Source organism: Cucurbita maxima, unplaced genomic scaffold (genome assembly GCF_002738345.1).
Source record: "Cucurbita maxima cultivar Rimu unplaced genomic scaffold, Cmax_1.0 Cma_Scf00001, whole genome shotgun sequence".
Lineage (NCBI taxonomy): Eukaryota > Viridiplantae > Streptophyta > Magnoliopsida > Cucurbitales > Cucurbitaceae > Cucurbita > Cucurbita maxima.
In genome coordinates this window covers 6,103,851-6,124,922 of record NW_019272017.1, presented here as the reverse complement: position 1 = coordinate 6,124,922, position 21,072 = coordinate 6,103,851, and the positions used below count along the sequence as shown (strand labels likewise).

Below are 21,072 nucleotides of genomic sequence, written 5' to 3'. Positions count from 1 at the left end.
TATACAATTTACCAATTAATTTGACAATTTATAGATTCAACTACCCTTATATTCATATTCCTCCTCTTTTAAATCAAATATATACCCAAAAAAACAATTAATTGATTAATTACTTTTTTCCCAAAAGACAAAAAAACATTGGAATATATATTTCACTAAATTATGTGTCACTACTTATTTGGGCTGATTTAATTATTAAAATATTTAATTTCATTTTTTAATATTGGCTAATTTTAAAATATATATATATATATATATATAGCTAAAGCTTTGCAAACATTTCTGTTTTTTTTTTTTAAGAAAAATCATTAATTATTATGAAAGTCTTTCGAGTTGTTATTAACAACGAAAATCAAAATTAATTAAGTCTCTAGTTATTATTACCCACTTAGCCTTATAAATTGAGTCAGTCGAGTGACTAATGTTTATTAATATTTCCGTTAATTTTGAGGGGAAAAAAAACAAGTTTATACGACGATTAATTAAAAAAAACTTAGAAACTGATTTTTTTAAAAAAAGAAATTAAAACCATTTAGCAGTTTTTTTTCTCTGTTTTGTTAAATTCACTGTTTCATGTATTAATTATTAGTCGAGATTGATGATTCTCGGAAACAAAATCCTAATTAAATAATAGATCTTAAATATTAGAAATGCTAAAGTTGTGAAATTCTGTATACATGCAATGTAATTGAAGAAGAAAGATGAAAAAATTGATTGTTCAATGGAATTATTTCTTGAAATTAATATGGACTTAAAAGTATAATGATAGAATAACAAAATTTACCGAACACCACAATGAATTAAAATTGATTTCTAAGAGATCGTGAAATGATCGCAAACCAAATTAATTGAATTATACGCTTTAATCGCCTCTGGATTTGAAATGCTTGAGCTTAGATCAATGGAGAGATAAGCCAAACTGATGTAAAGCAGATTTTCACATGAGTTATCGATGATATTGAGAAATCGAACGCAACAGAGATTGAATTGACGCATATGAAGATCTGGATTTATGTATGTACTATATGTTGTGAACGAACAAAGAGATCAAGATTACAGTATCAAAAAGGAAAAAGAAAACGCAAAAACTAGTTTAACTCATCGTGTTCGATCTGATTGATTATGAACTCCAATTCAGAAGAAACAATCAACCATGGAAATACCCTTTCCAAGCTGAAGAAACTGTTTATCGTTCTCGGACGGAGTCAAATTCAGATCCAAGCACAGAATCCTTCCACCGCCGTTCGTCTTCTTCACCACAGGCGGTTGAGAACGCGGTGGATGAGATAAACTACTCGGATGATTTGTAAGTCGAGCGTGATCGGTCAACAGCGTCGTAGCTCTATGTCTCCTCATATGTCCACCAAGCGCTTGACCAATCGCGAATTCCAATCCACAGATACTGCACTCATGCGTCTTCGGCTTGGTTGGAGATCCTTGTGATGAAGATCCATCGGAGTTTCCACCGTCTGGTCCTACAATTCGCGGCTTCTTGTGACTGGCGCGGTGGCCACCGAGCGCCTGAAACGACGGAAACTGCCGATTGCACGTCTTGCACTCGAAAACACGATTCGGTGAAGACGACAAAGACGATTCGAAATCTGTAGTAGTAGACGCGCTGCTACGAGAAAGTAGCATCAAGCAGTTCGCCATGGTTGTTATGCTCTCAAGATCTCTCTCTCTCTTCATGATGATGGAAGGAAATGTATTCTCTCTCTCTCTCTCTGTCTTCGTGAAGAAGGTGGAAACGGAAATGGCGTCTTCGTTTCGATTGAGTGAAGGAATAGAGTTTTGAACCGGATTGGTTGTGTTTATATTTATATACGTGAGGAGAGAAGAGGGGGGGAATAAGTTGACATTTTAGAATGACAGTTGTGCCCTCGGTTTCTTGTACCAGAAGTAAGACGGGATACTGGAAAAGTTGGGAATTAAAAAAATTGGCAAATGATAAACCGAGTAAGGACAGTTTTGTCATTTGAGTGAAAAGAGATAAAATGTACGCGTTAGCATGAGAACATAACCGCGTGGCTGAGTTCACACGCTCTTTCTACTGAGTGAGTAGCCGAGTTCCTTTCTTCTTCTTCTTTTTTTCTGTATTTTTCTTTCTTTTGTTGTGATTCAATCCTTCTAGAAGATTCCAACTCTTTCATCATGCAATGACATAATAATAATAATAATAATAAATCCAACATTATACCTTTAGAGGTAAAAAAAAAAAAAAAAAAAAAAAAAAAAAAAAAAAAAAAAAAAAAAAAAAAAAAAAAAAAAAAAAAAAAATCTAACCCACGACTAGCATATAACTTATCATTGTCAGCCTCCCAATTTCAAAATGTGTCTACTACAGACAAGTTTCTTTTCATTCCCATTTTGAAAGATTATGGGATCTCACAATCCACCCTCTTGAAGACTCAATGTCCTTGCTAGCACAACAGATGTTGTCTAATTTAGTCCGTTACGTATCGTCGTCAACCTCAGTTTAAAAATGCGTTTATAGAAGAGAGGCTTTCATACTATTATAAAAAATATTTCGTTCTTCTCTCTAACCAATGTAAGATCTTGCCGTAGTGACAGGGGAGATTTTTTACTTATATTTTTGTTATTATTTATTTCTTGTATTTTTATTGGGAGAAAACAAAATTAATGATTAGAAGTCTCTAAAAATTCATTTTATTTTGCAAATTTAGTCGTTCATCTATAAAGAGGCTCTATAAAAGGGTTTAGGGATAGGGTGTGTGACCAATAAAATTTAACCAATCAACATTTTTCTTTTTCTTTTTTTATTTATTATTTTTTTATTTTTTGAAACCACTCAACATTTAATTAAATTAAATTAAAAAAAAACGTTACTATTAAGCATTCATTTAATAACGATGTTGATTTTTATTTTTTATACATTATTCAAAAAGATTAATAATTGAGGTTCAATAACACTCTAAAATAATTTTCACCCAAGGCAGGACATCCAACATCAACTCACAATGCCTCAAACGCCACCAAACCAAGGTTCATCTCGTGTAGTGATTGTGGACTCATACAAAGGAGTAGACGTTTGATGTATCAGACTCGACCCAACGAAAGGCTCAACCCAACTAGATAAGAATGTACCAAACCAAGGCGGTAAAAATAACCGAAAAAAATGTTTAAATTCAATTTTTATTTTAAAATTTGACAACGAACATATATTTGCTTAAATTTCTACACGTAACTCTTTTTGTTTATTAAACTCAAACATTGATTGTTTATTTATCCTCTTTTATTACTAAATAGGGAGTTTTATTATTAATTACATAAGAACTCATTTGGTCATAATTAAAACAAAGAGAATTTACAATGAACAAAAGAGGTGAACACGGCAAGTAAAACGCGGAGTTTAATGAAGGTTGACCGTTGTACAACTTGTACTTAGCCACTTATGGCGCGCCAGCCGCCAACCAAAAAAATTAAATAAAATATTTCAAAAATTACAAAAGTGGGGACCATCCGTATTTTTCTTTTAAAAGTTAATGCTTACGTGTACGGTTTTCCGATGACTGGTCTATCCAAGTCAACATAGTGACGTGGGGCGTGTGCTGAACACCACGTGCCAAATTCCGATTGGCAAGGCATAATTTCTAGGAAACTTCCTCTTCTTTCAATCTCAAATATTTAATTTCTTTTTTTTTTAATTATTAATGTCAATTTTGGAAATTGACAAAAGAGAGCTTATATAGAAAGATGTGCGTATTATCAATTTTTTTTTTTTTTTTTTAAAGTCTAGTATTTATTTTTTTTATAAAAATAAAATATTCATATAGGAAATTTGTGAGATAAATGCAAATACTTTATGTGGCATTTATAGGTTGTTGGTTGAATGTGTCCAATCAAAGGAAGATGGCAACATACTTGGGTCAAATTATGAAGAGTCCTTGAAAGCGGATCTTGTAATTGGTGGTTGAACCGTTAGGTTACTCGAGGAGTCCTACTCCGTGCGGAGGAGGCTGCCTTGAGCTTAGTTTTTGAATTAAAAAAAAAAATCATATGTATTTTCTATTTTATTTTTAATAGTTTATTGAATGTATATTTGTATATAAAAATGTCTTCGAATCCTATCTCTAATAGCTTAAATGGTTGCATTCAATCTTCTCGATTAGATATCGTAATCTTTTACTTAAATTACATTATTAAAAAAAAAATAATTAATTACTTTTATGGTGCGGAGATGTTATTGTCGATCACAACATAGATTCATATGTCCATTCCCTGTGGCTTCATTATCACATACCAACAAACGGCTTGAAAAAAAAACGTCAATTTTGATAATAACTATATTTAATATATGTTTTATAATAAACTACTTTTGTATTAAACACACCACCATAAAACAAAATTTATCATATGTTCCATTCAAAATTTATAAATTTTTTTTTTACTGATGTCTGATATTTGTTTGTCATATGATTATATTATTTACTTGTCTTGAAATGCTTTTAATACCGAAGATTATGCCCACAGACAAATATATATTCTTCCAACATGTTTTGTTCGTACTTTATGTTTTTTTATGATTTAAGTCATTTTTTTTAATGAGTTAAGTCACCTATTTTGTTGGTATAAAAAATCAAATATGAAAATTTTATATTTAAAGGGGCCGTTTTTGTTAGATAATGAGAGAGAATAAATTGGCTTGTGAAAGTTTCCCTCGATTTAAAGGCGTGGAGTTATAAAGATATGGGCTTTCTTTTTATAAGCCCAATTCAGATATCTCTTATTGGGCTGCATTTCTCGGCCCATACTTTCGTTGTTTTATTCTTTTAATTGAAGGATTACTGTTACGGAAGAAAATAAAAGGTATTAATGACATCGTAAATTAATAAAATGTATTTTGTGATTTAGTATTTTATATTTAATATAATAAAAAAAATTATTTTCATTTTTTTCAAATAAATTTTAATGATGTTTTATAAATAAAAATATAATTCAATATAATTTTTATTAAAAAACCCTAAAGCATCCTAATAAATGGAATAGTGTTTCATAAATGTTTCCAATAATTCTTAAAAATTCAGATTTCAATAATATATTTTTAAAATTTTAATAACCCTAAAGTGATGAATTTGTGTTTAGATCAACTAATTCGACGTAGCTTCTAATTATGGATATATGTTGTTAATTCAAGCACATTTTAATAGATAAAACGTTTATCGTCAATTTAAACATAGTTCAACTAATTATATAAACTTTTAATTAAAAGGTAAAAAATTGGAAACAAAAATCAACGGTCAAGTTGACTTTTACGTTCTAAATTGATTTTTAGATTTTTTTTTCTCAATCATTAAATGGAATCTAAATAGCTTGGGATACAAGGCATTTAAAAATGTGGCCGAAAAGGAACAAACAACCTTCAAATGATTGAGTTGTTTAGCTTTAGTAATAAGTGATGTCTTTGTAAGAATGTTGGATTATGATTCATTTAAATATAAGAGTCGAGTTCCTAAAAATTCGGTAAATTTATAAAAGTTTTATTTTTTTAAAAATTTAATAGTATTAGATAAAAATATGCCTTAATTAATCAAATCGAATGAATGAATTTAACTAGGTTTGGGTTGACTTTCTAATACATAAATTTCCATATTTGAGGCAACCAAGGCATGCAAGGCACGTGCCATCTTTTACTTTATCATTCTCGGAATGCCTCAAGTAATAACGCAAGGAAAAGAAATCCAAATCCTATAGAGAACATTGAGACAATTTTGATCCCATGATTCTCCCTAAAACTCAACATTGGTGAACTTGCACACGTGGCGGTCAGTTACTGGTTGTATTTCCTCTTAAGTCCTATATCTACGTTCCACGCTTGTGAGAAACACCTTATTACTGTGTTCCGAATACACCAGAGTGGTCGTCCTAAAAGTACAGTGGGGAGCGTATTAAAACGCACCACGTGTAAATTGATTTTGAAGCCAGATCGTGGGGCTGCAATATGATACATTACCATATACAGAGCCTTCAAATATGATAATACAGTATCAGGCTCGATTTCCCGTACGAATTTTACCAGAGCGTACGTAAGCCTTATGAAATGGAGAGCCATTCGGTCCTGCTGTACACGTGTACGGTAGATTACAAGATTGTAAAGTGATAATTGTAGAACCGCGTCGTATAGGATCATTCGCTATAGTAAAAATACCAAAGCTCAGATTCTGTCGCTATCCAGTAGTCCCTCGGAAGTCCCTTTCTATTTCTTCTCACCCAGAGGAACATCGCGCGTTCCAACCTCCCCGGCAATTTCTCCGGCGAAGGTCAGCTCACTGAGAATCTATGATAGTTGTGAAATTTCGGAGGTTTCAGTCTCTCATTGTTGGTTTCTTTGATTTTGATCGATATTGAATTGCTTGTGCATTTCTGAATCTTCTTTTGTGTGTTTCGGAATTTATTTTGATCGTGATTAGCTCTGATCGGCGTTCGATTTTTGGTTGCTCTATGAGTTTTGATTTTTGGTTGTTCGTGTGCAGATTGATTCTCGAAATCTTTGAGGTTTGCGCTTTCCGTGGTTCTTTGTTGTGTTTTTCATCGGTAACTTGAGTTGTGTCGTCGTCTAAATCTGACACTGGGCGTGGAGTTGGGTTCGAGTGTGTGTGGCGTGGAATATCGCGCGGAGGTTGAGTTTCAGAGCCTGGAGAAACGAATTTGAAGTTTTGGGGGTTTTGCTTGGAAAAATATGGTACTTTTGAATCGGGAATTTTGCATACTCTTCCACCTATGAATGTTGCTATGTGTAAACTTATTATTGTATAAGGCTAATTTTCCCTTTCTACTTGATAATCGGTGCTTGCTAATACTGATATCTTGCTAACATTTATTTTTTTCTCAAAATGCGGGCATCAAAATTTGTTAATCTGTGCTTGCATACTCAGATCATCATATTTGCCTCTAGTTAAAGTATTTCCTTATGGTGTTTTTTTTTTATCCCAAACGTTGGTTAATTTACCGTGTCAATCATTGCGAGTACGAGGATGGAAGCCTAGGATTATGCGTTGGATGCTTTCAATTCTCATAACTTTAAGCTTTTGTTTCAACTAGTAGTGGAATTGAAGAACACCTGATTGGAAAATACGTTCTACCCTTAAGATTAATTCCTCTTGTTTCAAAGAATTCTGATTCATTCAATATTTAGACGGTGTAAGAAGTTGTTTGATTGATTTTAGGCATTGGTTGATTGAAATCAAGGGCTCTCAAACAACTTTCCTGCAAGGCCAATCCTCGACAAACTTCAAAGCCCTTACTAAAAAACTTACCAGGAAGTTTTAATGGTTCCATTAGTTTGAAAGATGTATGATGTCGGTTTCGTTTATCGATTTTGGATGAATCGATGGCTACAATATTTTATTCAAAAGTGATGATGACAACTTTCAATATGTTATCTTGTTTGAAGAGTATTTAGATGGAGATGTTAGTTAACAGAATCTTGACGGGGATGTCAACTTGTTTAGTAGTTGTATGGATATGCAAGAGAGATTAAACAGTTATGCAAGGAAGCTTGAACTTTCATAATGCTCGATCCGATACTATTTCGCCAAGATATCAAGAGGTTTATTTGTGAACGCGATAGCTGGACAAGATTTTAAACTTGAGAAAAAATGACATTTAGTGGGGAAGTAAATGATTGTACACTTTATTGATCACAATTTTTTTAGCATGACATTGGATTTTGTAGTCAGACCTGATAAACTTGTAGCTTACCTTTAAATTTGTATCTGATTATTACATTATTTTGTCCTTGTGTAAGATACAACTTTAAGCCAGAGTTTTTATTGGTTCTGATCAAATGGACTTTATGTTTTTTATTTAGTTTTCAGTTCTCATGATTTGTAATCTTTCGGAAAATGGGTTCATGAAAAGAAGCTCATGAGTGTTTATGTTCATACCTCATTGTTCTGGATATCTTCTGGCTGATATAACAGAGTTATTTCTAAATGCATGAATCATTTATGTGGTTCTGTAAAGCCTTTCTTTAAGCATTTTTCTTGTATCTTCCTCTTTCTGTAATGTGAAGAGATTAAAGCCCAACTTAATTTATTAATATGGTTATATGTTGCAGAGCCAGAATGTCAGGTGCCCGAAAAAGGAAAAAGGAAATAACAACTGTGTTTCTAGTGTTTAGTCTTTTCCCTTATTGTTTGAAGGCAAACTGTGAACTTACATATTATCTTTTGCACTTGTTTTTTTCTTAACTTCTCATTTGGGCTGTTTTGGGTTAAGTATTTGGGAAAGCCTCTCAAGTATTTGTTTTCTGGCAGTCTTTCCAGCATAAAAGCTTTTGGATACCAAGAGATGCTGGATGTTTAACTGATGGAGAGATGAACTATGATAGCTCCTCCAAAATTGAAGCCAAACGTGGCCATCAATGGTTTATGGATGGCAGTGCACCAGAGCTATTCAGTAGCAAGAAGCAAGCAATAGAACCTGTAAATACTAGACCTGTTCCAGGAGTTCCACACATGAATGTTTCTCCCTGGGAAAACACTTCAAGCTTTCAGTCAGTTCCTGGGCACTTCACTGATCGTCTTTTCAGCTCTGAGCCAGTACGAACTGTCAACTTGGTCGATAGAGGCATCACTGTTGGAAATGCAAATATGGACATGGGAAGAAAGGAGTATGAGAATCATTTTGCAAACAACCCATCCGTTGGCTTGTCCATGTCCCAATCCATTGAAGATTCTTCATCATGCCTCAATTTTGGTGGGATTAGAAAAGTTAAAGTCAATCAAGTTAGGGATCCTGACATTGGCATGTCTTCCTCTTTGGGGCATGCCTATAGTAGAGGTGATAATGGTACAATTTCAATGGGTACAACATTTAACAAAAACCACGAGCACGCCATTTCATTGGGCCATACATATAATAGTCGAGATGAGAATGCCATCTCGGTTGGCCCTGTATATCACAAGACAGACGACAGTTTCATTTCCATGGGTCATGCTTTCAGCAAGGGTGATGAGAATTTTATTACAATTGGTCCTAACTATAGCAAGGGAGACAATAGCATCCTATCGATGAGCCAGCCTTTTGACAAAGGGGATGACTCTTTTATTTCAATGGGTCAATCTTATGAGAAGGCAGAAGGTAATATCATTTCTTTTGGTGCCTCCTACAATAAAGGGCATGAAAATTTTATCTCAATGGGGCCAACATATAGTAAGGCAGGTGATACTTTCATTTCAATGGCGCCCTCCTATAATAAGGGAAATGATGAGAATTTGTCCATGGGTCCAACCTTTGACAAGGTAAACTCGGACGTTGTACATGTCGGTCCTAAATTTGACAAAGCCGATTCTGGTTCAGTGTCAATGACTCACAACTATCATAAAGGTGAGAGTAATACCATATCTTTTGGAGGCTTTGATAATGAGAATGGGACAGGTAATCCTTCTGGTGGGATCATTAGCAGTTATGACTTGTTAATGGCTAATCAGGCTTCTGCCCAAGCATCAGAAGTATCAACCATGAGAGATTCAGTTCATCCCAATGCGGAAGTGAACATTAACAATGCCATAAAAGTTGATGCTAAAATCGACACAAGTTCCAAGATTAGAGAGCCGAGGACGACTAAGAAGGTGCCACCCAATAGCTTCCCTTCAAATGTTAAAAGCTTGCTCTCAACTGGTATGCTTGATGGGGTTCCTGTGAAATATGTTTCTTGGTCACGGGAGGTATAATTATTCTTTTCTTATACATAATTTTCATTTTAATTTGAAAATCTGGAGAATGCTATGAAACTAATTAGTCTTTTCTGCCACCTGTTTCAAATATTTATACTGGGAAGAAAAATCTGAAAGGAACAATAAAAGGAACTGGATACTTGTGCAGCTGTGACAACTGCAATCATTCAAAGGTAATTTGTGAAGTTCAAGATTCCATTTTTTTTTGTAAAAGTCAACGAAGGAACATACAACTCTAATTATATTATTAAGGTTGCTAAGTGAGTTTGAGTTGCATTGCACAGGCTCTCAATGCTTATGAGTTTGAGAGGCACGCTGGCTGCAAAACCAAGCATCCAAATAACCACATTTACTTTGAGAATGGTAAAACTATCTATGCTGTTGTTCAAGAGCTAAAGAACACCCCTCAGGAGATGTTATTTGATGCAATTCACAATGTGACGGGCTCTCCCATTAATCAGAAGAACTTTCGTATTTGGAAAGGTGATTCGTATCATTCCACAAAATATTTACGTGAGTACATCAGTAAAAATATGAAGGATTTATGTTGAATTTTCTCACTTTTTCTTTCATTCATACTACACAGCATCTTATCAAGCTGCCACTCTTGAACTCCAGCGTATTTATGGAAAAGATGAAGTAACTATGCCTTCTTGAGATGCGGATTTACCTTTTTAAATTTGGAGGTAGGTTGTGTAGTGTTGTCATCTGTGCTTAGCATTGTTCAGATTTGACCTAGGATAAATGATATCGAGTGCGAAGCATCTCGTGGACATCGCTCCAAGGTTTGATGTGTATGCTGGTGGTGTTCCATCTATTCATGATATGTATTCCCATGCTTGTTTTATTTTGTTTATTTATTAATTTATTTTGCTGATATGTGTATTTTACGACTTGTAGACCTCAAAGCTATACCCACCGGGTATCTAATCACATGATGGATTTTGTAAGCAAGCCAGTAGTTGCAAGCAAAGATGATATGGATGAGTGGCGATTGGTGAAGGCACGATTCGGTCGAGTCAGCTACCTGCCGACTTATGAAGACATCATTTTGATCACAAGAGTGCAATGCAATGCTCAGAATGCCTTCTGCTTTTGCTTTCATGTTGCATTTTGTTCCTTATATTATCCCTTCTTGGCAGATTTGTGTATTGAAGCATTTTAGCACAATAGAATAGTATGCAACAATCATCTGGCCCTTTGAAGCTCAAAAACCAGTGGCAGAGCTTTGGTTCCGACAAAAACAGAAATTATTATTATATAGTTACAAATACATTTTGGGAAATGAAAATGCAGGGTACTTTAAACACATTCAATTGCTTCATATATTAACAGATACCAGGACTAGAAGTTGTCATCATTTTGTGTCCTCTTTGCCAACATCAAGCGCCGTGAACTCTTGACTCGATTGAACGGACTTCGAGCCCTCCTCACCCGCTGTTGCAGTCATTTGTTGCTTACCAGATGATATCTTATCAGATTCTGGTTTAACTAAAAGCTGATCCTTGCTTTTGCCCCACAAAACCAGGTACAACCCTGTGATTATCACCACTGCTCCAACAATCCTGCAAAAGAGTTGAAATGAATTCTCTTATATTGCATTGTTCTTTCAGTTTTGTTCAATGGAATTTTGGAATAATGAATTTTCTTCTTACCTTCCCAGGAACATGATCTCAGACAAGATGAAGGAGCTCAAGATTGCAACAAGAATCAAGCTCAGAGGATTGAATGCAGTGACAAAAACAGGCCCTTTTATTTTCATCACTACTCCTTGAATATAATAAGTTACCCCTGAACACATTACTCCCTGCATCAAAACATAACTTTTCATTCTCATTCCCATGGAATCAACAAACATAGATACTTACAGCATAAACCACTGCCAGAAGCTGTCTATCAAAGTGCACAGCCCAAGCAGAAGGGTTCCCCCTCTCCATGACCAAAGCCACCCCACAGCCACCAATGGTACCCACCAAGCAAATCAACGCTGTAAGAGACAGCTCGGCCGGGTACGATTTCAATGTAATCATCTAACACCAGGCAACATCTGAGTTAGTAATTTCCATAACAAAATAAGAGTTTCTTTTTGAAGAACCCTAATTATTTACCTGAAGAATGATGAAAGCTGACCAGGAAATGTCGCCAATGGCAATCATGAGGGAGCCCTTGATTGGGCTTTGGTGATTTGCAGAACCAGCTGAAGAAGAAGAAGAAGCAGAGGGGTGGTAGGGCTTTGTCCATGGCAGATTCAACATGGGTCCTGATATGAAGGTCATAATCATGGCTCCTCCTACTGTCACCAGGGTTCCTATGATTTTTGCTTGGCTTCCCCTTTTCAAAATATTCACTTTCTCAAGCCTGCCATTATAAACATTCATATCTCATTCATTCAATCAATCTTATGCATCATTTGTTCTTGATTCATGTTCTCTAAACTCTTGCTCTGGAGTGCATCAATAACAGACCACAAAATTTTTTGTGGGTCGAATGTTTGAACCCCACCCTCATGATTCCAATGCTATAATTTCAAAAAGGAAAAAGTTTGATGCTTTTCTTTCATGGAGTTAGAGGTCTCTTGATGATGGGAACTTTAAAGCAACTACTAGGCTTCTTTGGTTCAATTCTCACAAATGATCTCTTCTTTTTAAAAAGTTTTTTTGGACATGTCTGGGATTCGAACCCACTGAAAAAGATTCTCATTTTAAAGTCATATATTTGTGAAATGGCCCCTATCTTCTTTAGAACAAAGATTGAATTATGTAATTCAATCATATAATTTACATAAAATATTTCCTATCCTATCAAAAACTATGTATATACATCATGTATTATATTATTAAAATTTATATAAAAATGTTAACCATATGGGAAACAAAATAAGAAATTTCTTAAGCCTATTTGCACTTAATCTCACAATCCATCCATTTGGGGGCCAGCATCCTCATCACATCGTTTGGTGTCCCAACTCTCATTTATAACAGTTCAAGTCCACTACTAGCAAATATTGTAATCTTTCGTATAAATGCACAAAATTGTTGTTGTTGTTAAGTTGAGCATTGCTCTAACTCATTAAGATATGTTACTCTCAGTTTAGAAGTTCGAATTTTGTTACATGTTCGGGAAAAGATTTAAAGCCATTTAAAATTACCTGCAAGCCCAAGCCATGAGGAAAGCAAAAGCTGGTAGAACATTGCACATGGCGACTGCAAAGGTTGCTGTTGTGAACTTCATACCAGTAAAGTACAAGTTCAGATCGATCACCGGTCTACAATGAATAAAAGATTAAATTTATCGTTAATTTCTTATTCAAGTCGAATCGTTTATCTTAGCACTCGACTATCCTCAATTAATTTAGTAATAATACGTTAAGGTTTTGGGATTAGTCGTAGTAGTAGTTTAATATTAAGGGTGATGAACGTTCCCCATTCTTACTCTAATAAACCGAGCATCACAATCTTGAAGAACAACGGAAGGGTCATCTTAGTCCTCGCTTTCCTGCATGAAAATACTAAAAACTTGAAGGTGGTTGACTTTTTATAACCATAACATTGAAACACAACCAACCAATAAGGTTAAGAAGAAGTTAAGGTATCGGTCAGAAACATTATGGTTTGAGACACAATAAAAGGACCTGTCAAACACAATGGCAAAAGGAGCAAAGACTAGAGTAGCAACAGCCATTCGATAGAACACAAACACATATTGGCTCATCCCTTTGTTGAGAGCTGACTTTGCAATGATCGCCATTCCAGCTGACCCAAACTGCACAAAAACGACCCCTAAATATGGCTTTGCGGACACCAAAAGCCTCATAAAACCCTCCATTTCTTTCTTTCCCTCTCTCTCTCGTGTGTTGCTTGGGTAATTGATAACGTGGTTTTATAAGCAAAGCTTGGGGACCAATTTGGCTTACACAAACTTGATGGTTACAAGAGAAGATGGTTTCCACGTATGTAAAGTGAAGTGCCACCAATTTGGCTTTGTTTCATTTATACATTGTGAGTGGGATGAAGTTGAAGTGCAACAACAAGAGGGTTGCATTTATATTATTCTTAAAAAGTTACTTAACACCGTCTTAATCATGTATAAATATCTCAAACTACGGTAAAAGTAGTGTTATCTTCGTAGCTGGGATACTTCGAGCTTCTAAATTTTAGAAATTATAATGGGAGCTCATGAGTCTTGAGATGACCTAGCAATAAGCTATATGACTGTGCGGTGACACAATTGCACTCTTGCGACAACAGGGTAACGATTGTGCGACACTTGTTCTAACCCAGTGAATACGTTAGTCGCGAGAAATTTGGACTTTGCGAACAATGTTAGTGTATGCTTGAGCCTCAAGTCACGTTTGAGAGAAATGTTTTTGAAAAACGTCAGTGAGAAAATACATCATATCTGGGTAGGAAACAATTAGGTAACAACAGTAGGTTTGACAACATATAATCTGGATAGAAAGGAGTGATGACTAGTCATATCTCCCTATAGTACATTTTAGGGCATTTTAGTAGAGTGTAGACATAATTTTGGTAAGCAGTTATACACTCCCGTATTGACATAACATGATGTAGTAAAGGTGTATCTAAGATGAAAACATGTAAAAAGGGTTTGGAACGGACATGTGGCCATGGACAACACGTCCTGAACAAGTATGATTGGGATATCTAACATACCATAAACAACACGACTAGGACAAACTTGATCATGACGCGCGACCGACAAGCATAAGATGCATAATAGAAAACTAAAAGAAAAAGAGGCCCTTTTTTAAAAAAAAAAACTAAAAATGGGTATTAAAAACACATTAGGGTGACCTATTTGATTAATAAAATTTAGAAATTTAGAATGGTATTGGATGCATAATAAAAGAATTTTGAATAATAAAAATTTAAAAGAAAAAGGATTTGACTAATAAAAATTAAAAAATTAAAAAGCAAAAATTCTAAATATTTTGTGTGACTGCGCATTTGTTATTTAGTTATGTATATAGTTGGTTGGAAATTTTGATTTATTTATTTATTTATTTATTTATTTATTTATTTGTGGAGTGCTTTAAAAAGTGTCTATAGAATTATTATTATTATTTAAAAATTGTCTAAAGATAAACTCTGTTAAAAAAATTTATTTTTTTGGCTTCTAAATGTTTGAGAATAAATACCTTTAGTCTTAAATTATTAAAAAAAAATACGACCATCTTCTAAAAAAATTGGACAAATTTGTCCCTCTATTTTTTCACCTCTAAATATGTAAGAATAAATACTTTTAATCCTAAATTATTAAAAAAAAATACGACCATCTTCCAAAAAAAATTGGACAAATTTGATTCTTTGTCACAATTATATATATATATATATATATATATATATATATATATATATATATATATATATATATATATATATATATATATATATATATATATTTAGAATATAAAGAAATAAATGGACTTAGTTTACATCAATTAATTTAATTTATGAGAAAAATACCATTTTGGTTTGTATTTGACCAACATTTAACCCTAACATTAAAAAAATAGTCCGTTAAAATTATAAAAAATATATATATTATTATTTCTGTCTCCTTTTTCTCCCTCTATATATATACGTAGATATATACATATATATAGAGAGAGAGAGAGAGAGCCAGCAAAGGAACGCCCTTTTAGTTATTTTCCTTTTCCTTTTTGAAAACCTGAAGAAAAAGGGAAAAGAGAAAAGAAAAAATAAAGGCCGATGGGACGCCGGCGGCGGCGGCGGATGGGAGGAGCCGGAAAGAAACACAAAAAAAAAATAGCTATCTTATGAAAATTACAATTTAGTCCTTCGATACTTTATATTAATTGAGTTCTTATTTATTTTTTTGTTCTATAATTTTGATTTAATTTTTATTATACACCAATTAAATTGTTAAACATTAAGTTTATTTATTAATAATTATAAAATTAAAAGTATAAGCACTGATCGTTACAAATGAACCTATTAAATTGTTATTTTCATTGACAATTAAAAATAACTTTGTTTTGAAATATTTTTTTAAAATAAAATTTTTAATAAATAAAAAAAATATCCTAACTAAAATGCTGAATTAAAAATTTGCAACTAAAGTTGATATATAATTCTCTTCCTTCATAATTATAATTCTATTAAATATTTAATAGGGACTGCCAATTTTTAAATAATAATAATAAATACTAAAAAAACCTAAATGTTAAATGTCAATAATTATAAATAATTTTAATTTTAACTAATTAAAAAACTAAGAGTGTTTTTAACTCATAAAATATATGATTTTTAGTATTTTTAGTATTTGACTTGATCTCTAAATTTTAAAACTCCAAAGTTTCAAATTTCATTAATTATTAACCTAAGTGCGACATGTATTTATAAAAAATTAATATTAGAATTTAAACATTTTTTTTATTCGCACTCGAAAATGGATGGAGGAGGAAGAAAGTTTGAACAAGAAAAAGTGTTTATTATTATTATTATTATTATTATATAAAAGATAGAGTAATTAGTGAAAAATTAACGTTAGTGGCCAAACTCAAATTTCAACGATTAAAAGTGTAATCGTTCATTATTTTTATTCGAACCATAATTTTTATTTTATAATATTTTATATTTATCTTTTAGATATTGTTTTATATCAATTCAAATATTTCCTACCACAAATTTTTTCATACAAAGAAGCTCGAAAGTTTGAACGTTTATTATCCGAACATGTTTCTTTATAAAGAAAAATAAAAAGTTTGACGGTTTATTATTAGGGACATACATAATATTGGTCTCATCATAATTGAAAAAATCCAAAATTTGGAGTCAAATCATTTAAAGTAGATACAAATATATATATATTCTTCTTCCTTTTTCTTTTTGAGATAACAAATCAATGTATCAAACTCTTTAATTTATTTCACAAATTCCAATCCAACACGCAACATCTTAGAATCATTAGACATGCTTTAATTCTCTTTTAACCGCTTCGTGACACTTATTTGTCTCAACTTTCATGTAATCAGATACATGCCACTTGAAGATCGTCACCTTGTATGTCCGTGTGTGGAGGTCATAGTCTACTGTCGTCGTATTGAGATTGTGATACTCCCCCTTTCTTAATCTAGTCATAGTCTTCGATCGAACAAAACCAATCATGAACTTCAACGAAATATGTTGAACTTATTTTAAAACCATACCATAATTAAACCTTATATCAATGTTGTAACATTTTAATATTTATTTGTGGATAGGAGCTTGTATGATTGGGTACACATATTTAAATTTTATATCAATGATGGCACATTTCAAGAGATAGAAAGAGAAAAGCATTGTCACATCATAAGAGACATTTGTGACTATGATATTGTAACAGCCAAATCACACCGATAGCAGATATTATTCGCTTTGACTCGTTACATATCGTTATCACACTCGCGATTTTAAAACGCGTCTACTAGAGAGAAGTTTTCACACCCTTATAAGAAATTGTTCGTTTCCCTCTCTAACCAACGTGAGATCTCACAATCTACCCCCTTAGGCTAGCGTTATCACTGACACACCGCCTAATGTCTGACTATGATAGCATTTGTAACAGCCCAAACTCACCGCTAGTAAATATTGTCTACTTTGGCCCGTTACGTATCAGAGTCAATCTCACGGTTTTAAAATACATATGTTAGGAGGCGTTTTTACACCCTTATAAACTAGATCAGCAGCGTGCATGGCCAAGAAAGCCTAATGCTTTTCCTTCCATCTTACATTTTGGTTCCAATAAAAGACAGAAATGTAACAAAACCTCGTACAAATCCAACAACGTTCATCAATTACTTCCCTCTTTGCCAACATCAATCCCCACGAACTCTTGACTTGATCCACCCATTTGTTGCTCACAAGATGTCATGTTAGCTGAAGGCTGATCTTTGGCTTTGCCCCACAAAACCATGTACAGCCCAATGATTATGGCCACTGCTCCAATAATCCTGTAAAGATGTCACTAACCAGGTTACCCATATGGCTACTCAAATGGATAATTTTGGAACAACCCAATGCTTTCTGTTCTTGCCTGCCCAGGAACATGTTCTCAGACAAGATGAAGGAGCTCATGATTGCTACAAGAATCAAGCTCAGAGGATTGAATGCACTCACAAAAACAGGCCCTTTTGTTTGCATCACCACTCCTTGAATGTAATAAGCTATTCCTGAGCACATTACTCCCTGCATCAAAACACTTTTAAACACTAATTTTAAGTGCACTTACAAACATACATTACTTTACTTTACTTACACCATAAACCACAGCCAGAAGCTGTGTGTCTAAGTGCAAAGCCCAAGCAGAAGGGCTCCCCCTCTCCATCACCAAAGCCACCCCTGTGTCGCCAATGCTGCCCACCAAGCATATCAATGCTGTAAGCGACAGCTCGGCCGGGTACCATTTCAATGTAATTGCTTGAAGAATGATGAAGGCTGACCAGCTAATGCAGCCAATGGCAATCATGAGGGAGCCCTTGATTGGGCTTTGGTGATTTGTAGAATCAGCTGAAGGAGAAGAAGAAGCAGAGGGGTGGTATGGCTTTGTCCATGGTAGATTCAACATGGGTCCTGTTATGAAGGTCATAATCATGGCTCCTCCTACTGTCACTATGGTTCCTTTGATTTTTGCTTGGCTTCCCCTTTTCAAAATGTTTACTTTCTCAAGCCTGCCATACAAATATTCATGTCTTTCATTCAAACTCTTGGTTAGCATCATTTTTTTTCTTCACTCATGTTTTCTAAGCTCATGTTTGAGCTTTTTCCCTATTCATAACTGTCTATGTCCACTGCTAGTAGATATTGTCTTTTTTAGACTTTCCTTTTCGAGCTTCCCCACAAGATTTTTAAAACACGTTTACTAAGATGGGCTTGAGCTGTTATAATTGGTATTAGAGCCAGATACTTGGCGATGTATAAATGAGGAGGTTGAGCCCTGAAATGGGGTGGACACAAGGCGGTGTGCCAACAAGGACGTTGGGTCTCAAGGGGAGGTGGATTGAGAAGACCCACATCGATTGAAGAAGGGTATAAGTGCCAGCAAGAACGTTGGGTCCCGAAGAAGGTAGATGGTGAGATCTCACATCAGTTGAAGGGGAGAACGAAGCATTGTTTATAAAAGGGTATTGAAGTCTCTCCCTAATATACGTGTTTTAAAAATCTTGAAAGGAAGCCCAAAATGAAAAGTCGAAAGAATGATTATCACATCAAAGAATGTAACACATTTTTTCTTGATTCATGTTCTAGGTTTCTTTTTCTTGGGGTTAAAAGGTGTGGGGAACAAAGATTACAATTTGATGGAAGCTTTTAAAGCAACTACTAGGGTTGCTTGATTCTACTCTCAATCATTTCTTTTCTTTTAAAAAGTTCTTTGTTTGATAGCCTTGGAATTTGAACCCACTATAGAATTTCATTCACTTTAAACATATATTTTTGTGAAAAGCAAAAGCTTTTATGTTGTATATGAATGAATTGAAGGTACCTACCTGCAAGCCCAAGCCATGAGGAACGCAAAAGCTGGAAGAACATTGCACAACGCAGCTGCAAAGGTTGCTGTTGTGAGCTTCATACCAGCATAGAACAAGTTCTGATCCACTACCGGCCTACCATTCACAAATACCTCTTTTCACGTTCCATATTTTGAATCAAAGATTAAATTTAATATTAATCGTAACGAAGTGAAATCGTCGCATCTTTCTTACTCTAATAAACCGAGCATCACAATTTTGAAGAACAACGAAAACGTCATTTTTGTCCTCACTTTCCTGCATACAAAACTAAAAACTCAATTCAATGTTGTTTTGTTAACTTTTTATGATGATTAAATTAACTTTGACTCATAAAACTCGATCCATGCATTGAAGAATCATTTAAACAAACAAAAACCCTTTTACCGGTCAAAATCAAGACAACAATAAAGATAATAATTATTCCATATTGTTGGTTTGTTTGATCGATATAAAGATAATAATTATTCCATATTGTTGGTTTGTTCGTTCGTTCGATCAAATGTAGAAACTCGAGAGGAAAAAGGGATAAAAGAACCTGTCAAAGATGATAGCAAAAGGAGCAAAGACAAGGGTAGCAACAATTTGACGATAAGCCACAAAAACATATTGGCTCATCCCTTTGTCCAATGCTGTCTTAGCAAGAATGGTCATTCCAGCATAGCCAAGCTGCACAAAAACCACTCCCAAATATGGCTTTGACTTTGAGGGATGCAAAAACCCTACAAGGCTCTTCATTTCTCTTATGAATAAACAATCCCATTGAAGCCTCAAATGTAATGTGGTTTTATAGAACCCCTTTTCATGCCTGAACTCAACAGAGAAGAGATAGGGATTGGTTAATGCTTTCCCTCATAAACACAGCTTCAAAAGAAGATGGTTTCCATATGTGTAAAGTGCACTGCCACCAATTTTGCCCTTTCATTTTTGTGCTTACTTTTGTGCTTACGGAGGTACATATCCGATCATGGACCTATTAGATATAAAATTGAACATATTTGAATGAACCCTAATACAAATTAGGGGAGTGACGTAAACTTTGAGAAGGCTTGACCTCTCCTTTTCGGGTCTTGTTAGTGATGAAGGAAAATGAAACAATAGAGACATATCATATGATAAGCTCAGCAAACTTGGGATTGAACCCAAATGCTATAATAAAACTTCTCGATGAAAAACTATTCGACTTTGTCGTATGTCTTATTCGTAAACGTTCTTCAGCATTTTTTCTATACAAATAGCCTATCTTGCACCTCGACCCGAGGCCCGAGAGCTTTATTATGAGACCATCTTGTATTACTTTTAACCTTAAATTATGGGATTTAGAAAGCAAATGAAATGGACATAGCACAAAGATTGAAAGCTCATTATCTAAATGTTACCATCACTTCTATTTCTTCTTTGAAAAAAAAAGTTGGAGCATTCATGGATCAACTAAACTCATATAATTGAATAAATCCAAAATTTTGAGTCAAATCCAATTTAAAGGAGCATTACAAAAATTTAAATATTTTAAACAAAGCAATTTTATATATACACGTTTTGAATTAAGGAAAAGACGTTAACTTTTTATAATAGTCTAAATCTATCATTAGTAGATATTGTCTACTTTAATATAGTTGTCAATCTCACAATTTTAAAACCCGTTTTCTACACCTTTACAATGAATGTTTCGTTCCTTTCTCTAATCGATATGAGATCTCACACTTTTATTCCTAAAAAGAAGGAGGGTCTGAATAATGTAATTAAAATTTTAATTTTTATGAATATTTTGTAAGGGGAGAGGAGACAAGATGAAAAGGAGAGGAAAGTTGAGATTACTTTAATATAGATTAGGACACCTCCTTC

General features: G+C 33.9%; 4 protein-coding genes across 6 annotated transcripts; 1 reads left to right on the top strand and 3 right to left on the bottom strand.

Moving 5' to 3' along the window:
• Window positions 1-958: 958 nt before the first annotated feature.
• LOC111491061 (zinc finger protein ZAT12-like) lies at window positions 959-1,781 on the bottom strand. The gene has a single exon (XM_023139834.1). The coding sequence runs from the start codon at window positions 1,687-1,689 to the stop codon at window positions 1,135-1,137; it is 555 nt and encodes a 184-aa protein (XP_022995602.1). The 5' UTR covers window positions 1,690-1,781; the 3' UTR covers window positions 959-1,134.
• Window positions 1,782-6,161: 4,380 nt separating this feature from the next.
• Window positions 6,162-11,007, top strand: LOC111490611. 2 transcript variants are annotated; one of them, XM_023139209.1, is made up of 7 exons: window positions 6,162-6,278; window positions 6,492-6,700; window positions 8,277-9,689; window positions 9,803-9,871; window positions 9,983-10,181; window positions 10,285-10,384; window positions 10,599-11,007. In XM_023139209.1, the coding sequence occupies exons 2-6, from the start codon at window positions 6,698-6,700 to the stop codon at window positions 10,353-10,355; spliced, it is 1,755 nt and encodes a 584-aa protein (XP_022994977.1). In that variant the 5' UTR covers window positions 6,162-6,278; window positions 6,492-6,697; the 3' UTR covers window positions 10,356-10,384; window positions 10,599-11,007. The 2 variants fall into 2 exon arrangements, with proteins under 2 accessions (XP_022994977.1, XP_022995052.1); XM_023139284.1 differs by having other exon boundaries at window positions 6,162-6,320.
• LOC111490981 (WAT1-related protein At2g39510-like) lies at window positions 10,931-13,658 on the bottom strand. The gene is made up of 7 exons (XM_023139716.1): window positions 13,330-13,658; window positions 13,131-13,193; window positions 12,847-12,963; window positions 11,807-12,056; window positions 11,567-11,728; window positions 11,354-11,505; window positions 10,931-11,263 (listed from the first exon to the last, which is right to left on the bottom strand). The coding sequence occupies exons 1-7, from the start codon at window positions 13,521-13,523 to the stop codon at window positions 11,056-11,058; spliced, it is 1,146 nt and encodes a 381-aa protein (XP_022995484.1). The 5' UTR covers window positions 13,524-13,658; the 3' UTR covers window positions 10,931-11,055.
• Window positions 13,659-17,417: 3,759 nt separating this feature from the next.
• LOC111489491 (WAT1-related protein At2g39510-like) lies at window positions 17,418-20,085 on the bottom strand. Of its 2 annotated transcripts, none has more exons than XM_023137739.1 (6): window positions 19,766-20,085; window positions 19,423-19,497; window positions 19,207-19,323; window positions 17,979-18,390; window positions 17,757-17,908; window positions 17,418-17,673 (listed from the first exon to the last, which is right to left on the bottom strand). In XM_023137739.1, exons 1-6 carry the CDS (start codon window positions 19,963-19,965, stop codon window positions 17,514-17,516), a joined length of 1,116 nt encoding a protein of 371 aa, XP_022993507.1. In that variant the 5' UTR covers window positions 19,966-20,085; the 3' UTR covers window positions 17,418-17,513. The 2 variants fall into 2 exon arrangements, with proteins under 2 accessions (XP_022993507.1, XP_022993516.1); XM_023137748.1 differs by having other exon boundaries at window positions 19,423-19,485; window positions 19,766-20,082.
• Between the last annotated feature and the right edge of the window lie 987 nt (window positions 20,086-21,072).